General features: G+C 41.7%; 1 protein-coding gene across 1 annotated transcript in view; it reads left to right on the top strand.

The window, feature by feature from the left end:
• MCCC2 (methylcrotonoyl-CoA carboxylase 2) overlaps positions 1 to 9388 on the top strand; it is a 66406-nt gene extending 57018 nt beyond the window's left edge. The window contains exon 17 of the mRNA XM_019532281.1: positions 8940 to 9388. Coding sequence (XP_019387826.1) covers positions 8940 to 9057 — 118 coding nt within the window. The 3' untranslated portion in view covers positions 9058 to 9388. The remainder of the gene's footprint in view (positions 1 to 8939) is intronic.
• The last annotated feature ends 7536 nt before the right edge of the window (positions 9389 to 16924 follow it).

Below are 16924 nucleotides of genomic sequence, written 5' to 3'. Positions count from 1 at the left end.
AGCTTCCCATCGAGCACTAGGTCGCCGATTAGGTCGTCCCCCGTAGCCAGTACCAGGTCGAGCAGTGCTTTGCCTCTCATTGGCCCATAGACTTCTTGAGTCGGGTAGAGGTCATCCACGCACGAGAGAAAGCTTTGCGACCGCTCGGATTTTGCTGAGTGGTCTTCCCAGGAGATGTCCAGGTAATTGAAGTCACCCATGACAACCAGGGTCCTGGAGCAAGTGGCCTCGGTCAGTTCCCGGGCGAACTCCTGGTCAAGCTCAGGACTTTGAGTGGGAGGTCTGTAGTAGACTCCCACCGCTTTTGTCAACACGATCCCTCCTGTACAGGGTATAGCCCTCTATACCCGTGGTCCAGTCCCACCAGGTCTCCGTTTATCCCAATGACATCATATTTCTTTGCACTGAGCAGGAGGACAAGCTCATCCTGCTTGTTGCCCAGGTTCCTGGTATTAGTGTACAGGCAGACAAGTGTGCCCTTGGCCCCCCAGTGGCCTTGGCCACCCGCGGCATCCCAGCCCTGCTCCCCCATTGCGCCCCCGCTGCTGTTACCTCCAAGGAGCAAGGGCAGGAGTGAGCCCAGCTCTGGTGGCCTCGCCCTCCCCCTCTCCCCGCTCCATCGTCGCCATCTACAGAGAGTAGGGTGGGGGGACAAGGCTAGTGCTGCTGGCCTCACCCTCCCGTTCCATCCACTCCATTGCTGCTGCCTCCAGGGAGCAGGGAGCGAGGCCAGCTGCCTCCCCCGCTCTGTTCCCTGTGTCCCCACCATCATGGTGGGCTGCCATTTGTCTGAATGCTTCTTTGCGCTTTGGCTGTGTGTCAGCCAATCAGAGCATGAATAAAGTGTTACAGATGGGCAGACAGACAGAGACTTAAGCTTCTATAATACTAGAATGGAGTTTCATTAAGTATTGAAAGCATCTTGCTCAGATGCATCAAAATGATAGTCCAGCCAGGAGGTAACAAAGGTGTAGATAATTGTGCGTTACTCTGAATGCTGCTTAGCATCAGGAGGGAATCCAAAAATACCAGGCTATGGACTGAGTTGACCAATTGTGATTGCATTTTTTCAACAAGAGGGGGGGACTGTTCTATAATGGCAGACTCTTCAAAATGTTTTTCTCTGCCAGCTACCATGATCTCTGTCTTATTTGGATTCACTTTTAGACAAGAGTGCATCAGCCAAGAGCTGATCTTGTCCAAATAGATGCGAGAGGCAAGATGCAAAATTTAATTTCAGTAGAACTTTGCAAACGGATGGTTCTTGTGGCAAAAGTGTTGTTTCTCATCACTTTAAGATTCGAGAAAGCACTCACACTTTTTAATCCATTACCCTGGATTTCTACATATGTTTCAACTCTTTGGTGAAACAGTAGCATCCTCTGGTCAAGACAGCATAACCTGACTGTGAAGATGAGAGTTTGTGAATTTGCTGAGGGCACATCTACCTGTGGCAAACAGCTGTGTGGCATGGTGGAGGTAGCCATCTGATTGCTGTGGCTTTGTTTTTAAATGGCTCAAAGATTGGACACTTAAGTCATCTCAAGACCCATTCATGAGCCATTGGGTTATTTTGATAGCAGTCTTCACTTAGAAGGAATGATTCCTTCCCTGAATAATGTGCTATACATTTTGGACAAAAGTGGTACAAGTTGTTCGATTCTTTTTCGTAGGCTGGGTAGGGCATGGATAAAATTAACAAATCTTGAGTTGTGACTTCAGGATTTTCAGGACTTCTTGCGAAGCAGATGTACCAGACTTGGGGAAAGTAGATGGTAGTTGGTTGGCTGAGGTAGGCAGAGTGAATTTGTTCTGTCTGACAAGCCTTCCTGAATGTGTATGATCTTTTTGATAGAGCTGGATGACAACTTTTTGCAGCCTTTGGTGCTCAGTTTTGTTGGCACTCAGGACTGAGGAAGCACTTATGACCCTGGGCAGACTCTTTGGATCAGATCTGGACATTTCAGTAGAGGCAGCTAAGAAATTTGCTTTGCTTGTCATACAGTATTTTGTGATAAAACATGGCCTTAAGGCAGAGACCAACATTTTTGGCAGGCACGCCACAAATTAGCTCTGCACCCTCCCCAGGCATCACTAATATTCCCTTCCCCTGCCAGATCTGCTGCTCTGTTTTCTGCTTCCTGCCTGAACACTGCTGCCTGTTCCTTCCCTGATCTGTCACATGCCACATACATGGAAACTGCCCCTGTCACTTGTGGCATGTGTTTCCACAGATTAGCCACCCCTGCTTTAAGGTGTTGTTTTTGCTTTTGTCAACAATAAGGTATTAAAGGTATCACTGAACTCTTTTATAATTCATTTAATCTGCTGAGGTTTGTAAAATCCATGTTAATTTTGACTCTGCACTGTACTAAATGAACTGTTGTCCAGCATTTCTTTTGTCTCATAAAGGAGTAAAATTCTGCAGCTGTAATCCCTTGGATGGATCTCTGCACCAGAGTAGAGCCCTACTGAAAACGGTGAAAATCTGTGTAGGCTTAAGCTGCACCTGAAATGATCCATAGACATGATGACACAGGGCCTTGTAGCCCTGTTCCCCTACCAGTAGTGGCAAGGGAGCATCAGCTTCACACAGCCCTAGGGTGATGATATGTTCTGGGTTGGCCAGGACAGTCCTAGATTTTGGAGGCTGGACCTGGCAAGCTGGTGAAAATTAAAATGAGTAGCCCAGGTGCAGGATGCACCAATCATTAACAGGCCATTGACTTTCTGCAGCAGTGGGGGCAAGGGAGGGGAAAGGGCAGGCAGGCAGTGTCCTGGGTTTCACGTTGTCCCATATAGTCACCTTACACAGGCCCCATTGGAGTTAGGATTCTGTTGCAGAAGCTGGCGTAGTTTTCACCTCTTGAAGCTACTGATTCAGGTGTCTGCAGAGTCAACATATTGGTCATACTTAGTTAATATTTCAGATTTTTCTTTGCAACCATGATGAGTAGAAATGTTTTTTCCTTTAAACAAAAGAAAATTTGCCTGTCTTGAGATTCAAGTGCTTGTGTTCTGTGTGCAGTCCTGAACTCCCACACTGGCTCTGCTTTAGGGAAATACCTTTAACCTGTTTGTAAAGCACGATGCAAATTTATATTTACATAACTTTAACAGTCATGAAACCAAGTATCATTTAGAGAACTACTGCCTATGGTAAAAGTTACTTATGGTAAAGACCACACTGTACATTAATAGTAAGTCTCTCTCTTCTACAGTCCCCTAGAATATGTTTAGAATTATTTAACAACAGACAGTCTGTCAGCAAAGGTAAATTTGTATTGATTCCTCTGCTAATGTGATCAACTCAGTTCATTAGAGCATGTTAACAAGTGTATGCTTAAATCCAGGATTTTGTTACTTTTAGTTTCTGTCCATTTGTCAATTCCTGGTAATAATGCAGATATGCAATCTTTTTTCTGTCTCTGTATTTTCTCCTGTGGAGTTTGTCCGTTCCTTTATGAATATCATAAACTATTACAAATACATACTCAAACTGTTAAAAATAGTGACTTGCACTTTTTATGTCTTAGTTGATTGACAGCTTTATAGGATTTTCCCTACATTTAGGCAGGGACTGTGGATCACATTTAAAAATGGCATAAATCAGTGTGGCTCTATTTTAGAGTGACTCCAGTTTGTTCTGACTGAGCATCTGGCCTTGCACCACTGACACAAAGCTTCTTAGTTTTCCCTCTGGCAAAGAGGAAAAATAAATATCTTTCATCTTTTATAACTGAATCAGATTGCAAGCTGAAGAATTTTCTGCTGAGCTAATAACATTAAAAACTTCTAGTCAAACTGTCAGTATTAAGACTGAATTTTTAACTTTGGGGAGAAACAAGCTCTTTGATTTTTCTTTATTTGTTCGATTTTTGACACATCTACTGAAAACTCCTTCATAGTCTCTTTGTACCGAAGGCTGAAAATAATTGGATTTATTAAATACACAGCACATGTACACTTGTGATGTAAATACAGCTCTTCCTCCCTGAAAGCAGCCAACAGGGCATTGCTAATATGTAGAATAATAGGTTCATTATTTCTAAGCCTCTGAATCTAAAACATAGACTTTTAAAAATGAAGGGCCCTACATTTTTAATAATGTCTATTAAATTGGGGTGACTCCAGTATTTTGGATACTCAGTTGGAGACGGTTTAATAAACCATTCCAAAAATCGGACTCCTTCGGCCTGGGGACCTAAAACTAACTAGTAATTTTGAAAATAAAAGTCCCAATCCAATTAGGGACCTAAACAGTTACCCTAAGTTTACTAGGATCTGCTGAATATTCTTAACCTTCCTTTAATTCTTCAGCCAAAGGAGGATAGATTCACTGTTAATTATGTGGAGTCCCAAAATGAGCCATGAAATGAGACCTAAAATCAGTCCCAGGGCTGAGATATGATAATCAAAGTGCCTGAATTGTATGGTTTGGGAAACCTCAGCCCCAACTTATTGGCAGAGAAATGGTCATATTACTAGGTTCAGCTCATATTTCTGCCATGTTTCTATACTCACACCTGTCCCCACCAATCATATTGTTAATTTCTCTGTATGCCCAGGAAAATCTCAGAGCTTGTGGTATGGGATTTTAAATGTTAAATTTCATACCACTTCGGCAGTTTGGTGGCCTAGTCCATCAGTCACCAATAATACTCAGCGTTCTAAGTTCTGCAGAAATTGATGTCTCCCCAGAATGGAACTAGGAGTGCAGACATTTTTCAGCCAGTGTCGTGGTCTGCTTTCTGAGTGACATGTGCTGTTGTGCCTTGAGGATATGCACCAGCCCAAGTGTAAGGAGAATTTGCTGGTGGAGGAGTAATTCCTTCCTGTCCTAAGCATGTCAGTCAATGTTACCCTGTGTTGCTAGATGTTAAACATCAAGTCATCATGGTACCAGAACTGGACGCTGCTAACATGGACTTTCTCTTCATAGAATCATAGAAAATTAGAGTTGGAAGGGACTGCAGGAGGTCATCTAGTCCAACCCCCTGCCCAAAGCAGGACCATCCCCAGCTTGATCATTCCAGCCAGGGCTTTGTTGAGCTGAGCCTTAAAAACCTCTGTGGATGGAGATTCCACCACCTGCCTAGTGAGAGAATTTTTCCTGATATCTAATCTAAGCCTCCCTTGCTGCAACTTGAAACAATTGCTCCTTGTTCTGTTTTGAGCTAACTGAACTTCCAAAATGCCAGCGCAAAGGAGAAGAAGGGGTAGTAGACAGAGAGAAGATCTGAGTCCTTTGGATTATTTGAGGCCAGGTAGTATTTGATGATTCTCTTTTGTGCCATCCAGTTGACAAATAGAACCCTTTTGCTTGACTTCAGTGAGCTTTGGAGCAGACCCTTGAGCAATTAAAATGAAGGAGGATGGAAATGCTTTTCTGATCTTAAAATGGAAGCACATTTCTCTATTAACATTGCTTATGTAATTTTGCTTATAAGTTCTAACTCATATGTACAGGATGTCAATATTCTTCCCCTTAGTTGTGTTTTCTAATCAAACTTTAATCAGTTGTCTGATTAGAACTTTTCACACTGAGCAGTCTTAATTAACGAGAGTCATTAGCCAGCCCCCTTTTAAATGAGCTATATTAATCTGCTTACAGGTTTCTAAAAGGAGTTTAATCAGTTTACATTGTAACAAATTACATGAGCATTTTTTCTTTTCTAGGCTGTTCATTTCTTTTCCTCACAGATTCCCTGTTGTGAATGTTTTATGAGCGTAGATGTGATTCATGTTCCAGCAATGGGGTTTTAATAGGTTATTTAATTATTAATGTTATGTCCCAATACAGAAGGTAGCTTTCTTTAAACAAGGAAGCAGAGGGCAGTGACGCCTTTGAGAAAGCAATCTTTACCTTATGGAGTGTAAAGTCTTCCAGGCTGTCAATAAAAGTCTTGCTTGTTACTACAAAAACAAAGAAATATTCTATTAAAAATGGTGTTTAAAGTTTTGAAACATTTTTATTGCAATGTTAGTTTTTTAGAAGGTTGCAGTGTTGAGCCTAATTGCATTGGGCCTGTGACACTTTCTTAATTTATGCCACAAAATACAGAGATCAGTTGCTCTGCAATGAAAATTGCTGAAGTGTACATTTTTATCACCACAGAATATACATCTCCAACTATGATCCCACTGATATTTTCTTCTGTTAGCTTCTTGTGCACAGTTATGACACACTCATTATTCCCAGAGAACATAGAACTTGACCCCTCTCCCAGTAAAGTCAAAGGAAATTCTCCCACTGAATCCAGTGTGAATTAAAATTTGTCTGTTAGTTCTTCTGGACCAAAAGTTTTCCCATTATGCTCCTGGTTACTGGTTCTGTTCCAAGGCTTGAGAAGTGCTTATGAAGAAACTCATGTTCATTGGTATGATACTGTCACTATGATATTATCATTATCATACAACAAGAAGGTTACAGTGACTGACATGAATATTTGAACCTCTAGATCAGAAATTTGTTTAAGTGTATGCTTATTTTGAAGCATGTGTTTGAGTTCCAGCAGTTTCCAAAGAGCTTAAGTGTGTGCTTAAAGTTCACCCTATTCATACGTGTTTTCTTAAATCGGAGCTTAAGTGCCAACGGTTTGTACTGTGCTATCCAGGGCACCAGCACACAACCCATGCCCTGATCCTGCCATAGGGTCTTCTAGCAAAGTGAATATGGCTCTATGTAGGCATTAGCGTGCACCTGCTGGAAACTTTCATTGCCATATCAGAGTCTTTTAGCTCAGTAAAGGGAAAAAAAGGAGCACATGGGAGATCTCAGGGAAAGGAAGAGATTAGGTAAGAGATTTATTGGGGTTTGTTTTTATGTTTGTTTGTTTGTTTTTATAGAATTCATTTATTATAAGCATCATGAAGGAATGTAGTCCCTAGATGTCCTGTTTTTTACTGACCCAAGTTACAAAATAAAAATATAATTATATATTATCAAATGTTCTGTGATTTTATATTAATTACATTAATAGCAAATGCCAGAATAAGGTTGACTTACAAAATCGTGTCACATTTCTGTTGGCCACTAGAACGTCTGTTGGTAACCAGAACTCTAGTGTGTGTTCACATAATGTAAGAATTCTGCATTTTTTCATTCTTCACACACATTTTAAGATCTGTGCACTGACTGCATTGTTTCCTTTGTAATTAGGTTTTAAACAAATAATCTCTAAATAGGGAGCTGACAACTGGAAACTTTAGCTGGAAGGAAATTGTATTTTTGTTCTTGATTCAGAGTTAGCTACACATTCATGATCCTGTCACTGTTTTGAAACATACTAAAGTAGAACAGTTCTTTAAAGACACAAAATATAAATGTCAATCATGACAACTTTGTCATAATCTGAGAAAAGCTTGCAAAATAAGTCTCTTGCCTGGGGAATGGGGAAGAGAATCTTTATTTAAGGACTGCAGTATCTACAGTATCTTTAACTGTTAAAAATTCACATTGATTTAAATGGGACTTGAGCTGCAGTAAGGGCTGCAGTACTTGGTTCCAAATAATTGCTGAAGGGAGTTAGCTGTGCAGGCAGAGGCATAACAGTCTCCTCCAATGCCCTGGGCTTTGTTTACCACTGAAGTGGGAAGAAAGAGTCTTACCCGTGGGCAGCCTGCACTCTGTAATATATGGGGTTGCTGCAGCTGAGGAGCAGGCCTGGCAGAGGGCACCAGAATGCCCCCACCACCCTCAGCCTAGGATCCTTTGCTGCAGCAGGTGTACCCCTACTCTATTCAGCCATAGAAGGTGGGTAGTGTTGGCACTGGATTTACTCTTCCTACAAGCCATTTTTAAAGCAAATGTAGCAAATGCCATTCTCTAGCCATCAGGCAGCCCTACATATGTGGGTGGGGAGGAGAGGCAGTTGAGCTGACTGGTGACCCTCCCTTACATTTTTGCTGAGAGGGGCACAGCTGTGCCCAGTAGAATTTTGGTGGGAAGGAGTAAACAGGGCACCAGGGACCCCTGTGTTGCAGGGATAGTGCAGCTAGCTGCACAGACTCATTGTAGCTTTTGTGGCTGGGCACTGCAGGGTTGTGCCTGTAGTAGCAAAGGCTTCCATGAAAGTAGTGTTGGTGCCCTACTTGGCCTGTCCTAGTTGTGCTGCTCTGTACAGGTTTTAGGATGTTTAGGAGTTCTGGTGTGGAGTTCATTTGGTGCAGAATGAAGTTCTTGGGTCCTGATCCTGCAAGTACTCTCATGCTTAACATCAAAGGGACTGCTCACATACCATACATAAATGGTCATGAGACTGATGCCTTTTAGTTGTTTGGGATTTGAGGGTGTTTTTTTTTTTTTGTCACTATAGTATATTTTTATAAATTCATTGCTTTCAGGGACTTTAAGGCAGGGATTGCTTCACATCTGTTAAGAATTGGACTTCAGTAAACATTAGTGCCGTCATTCTTGGCAGTAGATGAAAAGAAAAAATATTCTAGTACTTTTAATCCTTGTGCTTTTGTAACTTAAAAGAACTCAAATTGATACAAAGCTAGACCCAGTAACACTAACTAATGATAGTAGTTTACTTTTTAGAATATAAATGTGATATGGAGGGTGGGCAGATTTTGATACCATTAGTTGCTTTTCCACTTAAAAACAGATTATATTTTCTCTTGAATTTAGGAGGACATTCTACCTGAAATTCTCAGTATTAATAACCTCACTAGTTAACCAGGGAAGTTATCCTAATCACTCTGCCTAGAATTTCATGGTTGAATCTAGAAATCAAATCATACAAATAAAGACTAAGCATTAAATGGTACTTTGCTACACTAGTGTAAATGCAAAGTAGCTCCAAATCCTTGATCATAATTTGCCTTTTTTTTTTAATCCTCTATGGCCCAACAGAAGTAGTCTGTTCTTTGTGTCTGAATGGTCATTGGGTACAAAATGCTTTGTATAATCTTCCTTTCATTCTTATTTGCAGGTTATGGGATGATGGAATTATTGACCCAGTTGATACAAGACTGGTTTTGGGTCTCAGTCTCAGTGCAGCACTAAATGCACCCACCAAGAAGACAGAATTTGGAGTTTTCCGGATGTAATTTAAGTGTGGAGATTTCTTAGAATTACCTGTGCACAATTTTTATTAAAGCTCAAGATCAAATAAACTGAGAAGTCCAGCTATATAAATTGATATAAAATATTTAATATACTTTTGATGGAGATAAATAAAAAAATATCATTAAACAAGTAGTTCATGCTGGGTTTTAGCATTTTAAATATAAAACAGAAACAGTATGTAATAGTGTTTGTATAATTCAATAGCTTCCATTTGGGTAAGTTGTAACTGTTGGCATTAAGTTAGATCTGTTTGTCAGAGAATCACTGGTATAATCTGTTAACTAATAAAACCAATCTTTAATATAAGTTTTACATCTAGTGATTTTCATCGGTTTTTTATTCTTTTTAAATCCACATTTTTTATCCCCAAAATGGGGAATTAATTTTTACAGATAGCCACCACACATGCACATTCATCCATACAGGACCTTTTGCAAAGAGAACTACAGTAAAGACACTCTGTGGGTACAAAGCAGCAGGAAGTCATACATTTTGATCTCTTAATTGTCAGCATTTTGATCTTTTCTGGATTTCTTCCGAAAACCTCATTCCTCCTGTATTTTCCCTTGAAGTCAAAACAGCAGTGGATCTGATGGATACCAGCAAAGATGCATTAGGCTTCTCAGGAGACATGGAGGTGGTGCATAGAAGTCACTGGGAGCTGCTGATTGCTTAGCACTTCTAAAAACAGGGGTTACTTTCTCAGGTAGTTAGCCACCCTCCCTGGCAGTGCAAATCCTCCTGGGCAGCTGAGCCATGTAGATGCACATCAGTCTGGACAGCTGGATCAAAATGCTTCTCTTTGAATGCATCTACATGTGCATATTAATCTGATGTAATAAACTCTGGCACTTACTGTACCAAAGTTTATGGCTCCCAGGCACCACGTCTACTTGTGTGCCCAGGACTGCAGCATGTTGTGCCAAGTTGGAGCAGCCCTGGCTGACAGGGGGCCCAGGGGCTTAGACTACCAGTCTGGGGCTGCTCTGCCCCAGCTCAATGTACTGTGGAGGGACTGGCTGGGGCACCGAGGGTGCTTCAGTGCAGTACTAGCCAGCAGGCAGTCCCCACTGAAGCACTCTTGTACCCCAGACAGCAATGTCAGCGTCTACACGTGTGCTGCTGCAGAATAAAAAACTGCTGTAGAATTTATTAGTTTATTCCAGCCTAATAGCCGTGCATGTGTAGATGCCAAGACATTTACCGCAGAGCTAATTAGGCAACACAGTAAATATCACACATAGACACAACTTTTAAGTATGTGTCTAAGTTCTATGGCAGATATTACACTTAAAATCACAATTAAAGTATAACCTGGCTACATATTCAGGCAGTTATTGGCATAATAAAACAAGAAAACAGATTGTTACTACACAAAATGTGTCATTGTGACTGGTTTCCATCTCACGTTAAATTAAATGTGGTCAGTGGGGTCCCTACTAGCTGACAATCAGCTGATCATCCACACTGTCAGGAGTGCACTGAGTAGCCCCAGAGCAGAAGTTCTCTGGGGCTAGAGCCCCAGGGCAGTCCAATCAGTTGATCAGCACATTAGAAGCGTTGTGGGGCCCAAGCCTGGAAGTGCTCCTGATAACCCAGGATGGGCAATTATTTCAGGCGGAGGGCCACTTATTGAGTTTTGGTAAGCCATTGAGGGCCACATCACAGGCAGCCAGGGTCAGACAAATATTAGTTTTCTAAATTTTTTAGGGGCCCCACACAGCCAGATAGAATGGCCTGGTGGGGCACTTCTGGACCATGAGCCGCATTTTTCCAGCCCTTGTGATAACCTGATGATCAGATTAGGAATATTCTGTGGCTCAGAGAGCTCCCAATCTGCCAGTCATCAGCTGTTCATCCACCAGCTCTGGGGACCGTGTTGGGGTTTGAACTAACTCTATGGGCCTGTGACAGCGTGGGATCCTAGGGGTGGCCATGAACTCCCCTAGCACCCCCTACCGTGCCAAGATGATATTAAAAGCACTCTCACAATCTTGCCTGCCATGTCTTTGATGTTAATAAAGTTTAACGGAGGCTGCCCTTAGTCCTGTTTGACACGGTGCTCTGATGCATCTCAGTACTATCTTGGGTGACTCGGTGCACCCTGGCCTTATGGGCTATGCGTGGCTCCAACCACCCCTGTACCATGCCCCAAGCCTTGCGGATGTACCGGACATTGTTTGGTCAATTCCACGCTCTGTGCCCCACGGACGGTTTTGGCCTATCTGGCCTGTCACAACTCGGGCTCAGGTGGCTGTAGCCATGTCTGGCTCCCAAATCCCCTCCTCAGGTCTTAAATTTCCTGTGGGGCTCAGGCGGCTTTGTCCTTACCTGGCTCCCAATCCTCTGCGTCCCTTCTCAGGGCTGGGGTCAGTGCACCCCTGAATGTTGTGCCCTCTCTGGTACTGGGGTCCCCACGCTACCATGGAGCCCTGTATGAGGCCTCCTCTAACCCCTAATAGCCTTACCCAGTCCTCTGGTGTAACAACAACAACAAAAGCAATAACACAAGCCAATCAGCTATAACACAAATCTAAGCCTCCTGGCTAAAACATTCTCTGAACTATGCAACATCTCTCACCCATATAACTAGTGGCTTGTACATCCGGGCCTTTCACTTTTCCCCTTTCAGGACCAAGCTCTTTTCCTTAGTCAAACAGTGCTCCTTCTGTCTGGCTGCCAGTTGAGAGAGAGAGCATGCCTAGCCTCCTGTCTGGCTCTTATAGTGGTCAGCCCTGCCCCTTCCTGTCAGCTGACTAACCAGGTGTTGGCCCTTAGCTCCTCCTGGTTGCCCCTAGCAACCAGCACCTGAGCCCATACTGCTGCTTTTCAGTAGCAGGCACCTTAGTGCCTGCTACAGCCCCACTGAGCCATTCAACAATAAGGTTATTGTTGGGCACCTTGTCAGTCCTAAAATCACACCTTGTGCTGTTTACACATGGCAGATCAGGAGGCATGATTGTTGGGATCACAAATTACATCCCATCATGTTTTCAAATGAGTGTCTTTCTACAGCCCAAGTCCTAGTGACGTTGAAGAATTAGTGGTTAATGCAGTTTGGTGTTTCAGTATAATGCTTTATTACAAAGTTCTAGGTATGTCATTTTATTTGTGTGTCCTTAATATGCTGTACCTTGCAGAGCTGGGACGGTAAGGCTGGCATGTCCTCTGTTTAGGAGTTTAAAGTTGTGTCTTATATTACTGGAAAGGTCATTTTCCCTAGTTTGGGCCTAGGAATGCCCAAATGGCACATAGCATAAATAAGGATAGGGACAGAATGGCAATTTAATATGACTACTCAGGTATTGGTCCCTTTTGCCTGTGGGGAAAAGGAAGATTGCCAGTGAGAGGAAGCTGCCAGGAGAGAATGCCACCTAGGTCTTCCTTGGCTAAAGAGCACTCCCCATTTTCTAGTAGGGCAGTATCTCATCTGGACTCCATCTTGAATAGGAGAGCTAAGGTGAATCAGATAGGTTTTCTCAACTGGAAAATTTAATAATAAGTAAATAAAGCCTTAGACTGGATTAGTGTTGGTTACCTTATATTCCCCTAGGGTCTTAGATTTTGCTTATGATTTCAAAGGACTAGAGAGGAATCCTGTTTAACCTAAGAGTAACTGCTCATTCTCTGTCATTCCTTTCTTCTTGTGTCCTTATGACAAGGTATTTAGCAGAGTTCAGTTGAAATCTGACAGGCTGTGCCATGAGTGCTTCTGCTATGGCTTCGAACTTGTAGCTCCTGGGCTGTCAACTGTGTGCCTTGGTACCCATGCCACCCTGGTCCCCTCTTTGTTATTGGAAAGATAACATTCATGGTTTGGGGCACATGTACTCAAAGTCCTCCTATTTTCCACGTTCTTTAATATTTAATCTTCATTTATATCATTATAAGCAGTAACATAACTGGCGGGGGGAGGGGAGGTGACTGAGGCGGCAACCCTGGGTGCCATCCCTGTGAGGAGATGCAAGAATAGCCTTGTGGGTGCAGCAATCAGCATGGTGGTAGTCCCAGATGCTGAGCTGTGCCGCTACGCCTCTGGTTAGAGGAAAGGACTATCTTAAAAATGGTAATAAGGTGAAGTGCTGCATTTTGTGTTTTATGTGATTCTTCTTGTAATCAGCACATGATCATAATGTATAAAAGTAGTGTTGGACATGGCCCTGGCTCAAGGGAGCTTGCTTCTGCACTTTGAGCTGCTATCCATGAGTGCAGGCTTCAGAAATCCTGGTAACAACAGTAGATAAACTATGCATTGAAATAAACTCAGGGAACATACTCATGAACAAACAAAAACTTAGGTGAATGTGTTTCAGTGGCTGCTCATATGTATGCCACTTTATATTTTCTATTATTGTTGCAAATATGGTACTTCAAGCATTTGGTCTCCTTTCTCCTATAAACTACATCTATCAGAGTGATCCATCTTTCCCACGCAAGGTCAGGCAGACCAGTTTTTTGCACAGTAGGGGATTACTTTGGAATAATACAGTAGGTGTGGATGTATTCCCACAGAGAACAGCAATAAACTAATTTCAAGTAGGGAATAGTGATTGATAATTTGAGATATAGATAATGAAGTGGATATATTTGTATGGATTCATGGTCCCAGGAAGATTAACTCTCTATTGCTTGTTATAATGTGAAAGAACAGTTATTTACTTTTGATGTGACTTCTTCATCCTGATAAACATATAGCTCCAAGTCAGGACATGTCTGGATAAACTGGATGTTTCTGCTCTACTGATGCACATCTCCTAAAACATGCTAATTGTAGGATTAATTGACCCAAGTTTGGTTAGTCCTACTAATGTGCTCCATTAAGAGGAAGATACAGAACAAAACCTTCTTTCAACACTAACAAAGTAATTATCATTTCCCCACTGCATGTGAAACTGCTTCTCAGAAAACCTTTTCACATTAGCGTCCCATGGTTAGTACATGGTCACTTATTACACGTTTCATATAACAACCTGCAAAAATCTGATAAGAAGAGGCAACCCCATGGTGTGCAACCAAGGGGACAATTGCTGAAACAACTTGTTCTGTTTGAGTTGACCAGCTCTGAAACTTTGTATGCAGATTTCATACTATATATCTCATAATATTGCAGTGTATTGACACAGGAAGCCTGATCTCACATTGTGCATATTTGTAATTCACAATGAAGTCTATTGAGTTTTTTGGATGTGCAAACAACATGAAATTTGACCATGACTTTAACTAAGAAAATAGGTAGATTTGTAGAAGTGGTTGAAGATGGCAGTATTTGTCCTATAGCCATCCCTTGGGGGTCCCACTGGTGGAAACCAGCTTTTAATTGCTGGTAAAGGGACACAGGACTGCTGCCAGTAGAGGCTGTATGGACAGCACATAAGTCACTATTTCTTGGCTGCTGTCTCTGACTAAAATCCTTATTTGACACCTGTTACATTTGTGTCTGAGCACCTCACAATCCTTAACATATTTATTTCCAACACCTCTCCATCAGGTAAGGAAGTAGCAGTCTCATTTTTCAGACAGGGAACAGAAAACCACATTAGTTTCTTCAAGGACACACAAGAAGTCTGTAGTAGAATAGGGACTTGAATTTCCCAAGTTTCAGTCTACCATGCTTCTGCTCAGGCCATTCTAGTTTTGTCTCCCCTCTTCACCTCCACCCCAGCCTGTGCTGCCCACCTCTGAGGGCTACATTCCCTGCCAGTGGAAAGAGCAGATAACACCCCCTCTGTTTCTTCTGATGGTGGCTCCTTTTTTATTTGCATAAACTAGAACTAGATATAACTGTCACTTTTTAAAACCCTCCAGACACATCTCTAATGGACAGAGCACATTTAGAAAGTTCAAATGATATATTTTAAAAAGGTTGATAATGTCACTTCAGTCATGTATGAGGAAATACAGAAATATGACAGAGAGGCTGTACTGTTGTCTGTCACTTGCTATTGTTGTATACAGTGAATGTCATCTTTTGCACTCTTTATCCCAAAGCAGTAAAATAAAGTCTGGTCAATTTTGTAATGTATGTAACGTCTACTATTCTTACTTTTACTCTGAGGGTTAGAGTCTAAACCATTCAAAATGTACTAGGTATTGATAACAGAGGTGATTAGCCATGGTAGTCCGGCAGAAGGCAGTGCAAGCTGGGAGTGAAAGATACCAGGGACACCCAGGTAGTGCCTTGCTCCAGCTCTCTGTCTACCTGGGTTCCTCTATGTTAGGGCACCTGCCTTCTTGCCATTCGTAGCATCTGGCAAAGTAGGTTGATGAATATGGAAGTGCACTTCCAGTCAGTCAGTTATAAGATACCTTCCTGCCTTGCCTTCTGTCTAAATATCAATAAGAGACTAAAACATGGGTGCTAACTCAAACTGTTTGCCATCTGGGTTGCAAATGTCAGCAGATGATAGTCCTGTGCAAAGAACCACTAAAAGGTCTGTCTGCTTGTTCTGAAGACTTAAGATAGACAAAAATAATGCACAGACTCTGTCACGGGTCTGTGCAGGGGTGAAATGAAGGTCAGTTCTCAGAAGCTGCCTGGTACTGGTATTTATTTCCTTCAAGATCATTTTAAGGGGAAACCTATAACTTAGCTATTCTTGCTGCAGTTCTATGAGCACTGGAGTCTTTGACTTGGAAAGTATTTCTTCTGTTAGAGGAGTTCTCTGAGAGCTAGTCCTTTGCTCACACAGATGAACTGGTATCTAACAGATGTTATCTTTCTAATTTGCCTCTAGTTGCTATTGCTACTTGAAGCATACCAAGCCTTAATTACTTACCATAGCAATTCTTTATTTTTGTATATTTTGGACACAGACTTAATGGGTCTTAATTTCTTGATTCAGAAAGGTAATAATCAGGTATTTTATATAAAACATTTTTAATTGAGTTTTCTAGATTCAGCCCCTGACTCAGTACGGTATTTAAAGTTTATTTCTACTCAAGAAAGCTTTGAATATGATCTTAGAGTCAAGTGGCTGCTTTTAGAGCCCTGGTTCAGTAAAGCAGTCAAATACATGCTTAACTTCCAGAATGTGTAGCCATAAAAACAAGTCCTGCTTTACATGTATATCAGGCAAGGATCTACCATAATACATTCATACCTGCAACCAAAATGCTGAACGTTCAGTTACTCTGATTTCTGCTTTCATACAGCAGTATTGAACAGCAAAAGCATCTATGCTTTTCTAACTTTAAAAGTAATATCACCAAACCCAGAAGGTAGATAAAAATAAGAAAAGCGGATATACTGGGTAACTACGAACAGCTTTGTATTTGATATGGAAATGTTATTGCCTGTTAACTCTCTTTCCCGTTTAAATCTGATCTGCAGCAAAGTTAGCATAAACATGGGAGATATATTAGTTTCTAATGGCCTCAGTACTCTCAAAAATTAGTATTTGCTAACAAAAGGCTTATTTATAGTTCAAACTTTATTTAATTTCATGCAGAGTACCTGAAGATGAGAGGGTCTGTTATATTACAGTACTCATCTGCTCTTCTGATTATAGGAGTTATTAGGTCTTGATAGCAGGTCAGGCATTACTTCTCCTCTATTTGTGGATTGTGAAAAGGGATGTTTATGTTGTTTTGCCACCAGACGCTGTTGGTCAAGCAGTTTTGATGCTTGTTGGTTATTTTATTTGGTATTGTCCACATTGTATGCTTCCCCTTAAAACATGTGGCCCCAACCTTCATTTTTATTGAGGACAATGTGCACCATGTACAAAAATGACTGAGTATGAAACTCAGCCAAGGGATAGGAGCTGTTTGTAATTATCTTGACATTGGGGAAAAATTATTGTGCAGTGTGGAGAAATAAATCAGAATTTCCATTTTCTAAAATAAAGT

Source organism: Crocodylus porosus, unplaced genomic scaffold, assembly GCF_001723895.1.
Source record: "Crocodylus porosus isolate Cpor-Errol unplaced genomic scaffold, CroPor_comp1, whole genome shotgun sequence".
Lineage (NCBI taxonomy): Eukaryota > Metazoa > Chordata > Crocodylia > Crocodylidae > Crocodylus > Crocodylus porosus.
This window is presented reverse-complemented; position numbering and strand designations above follow the sequence as displayed.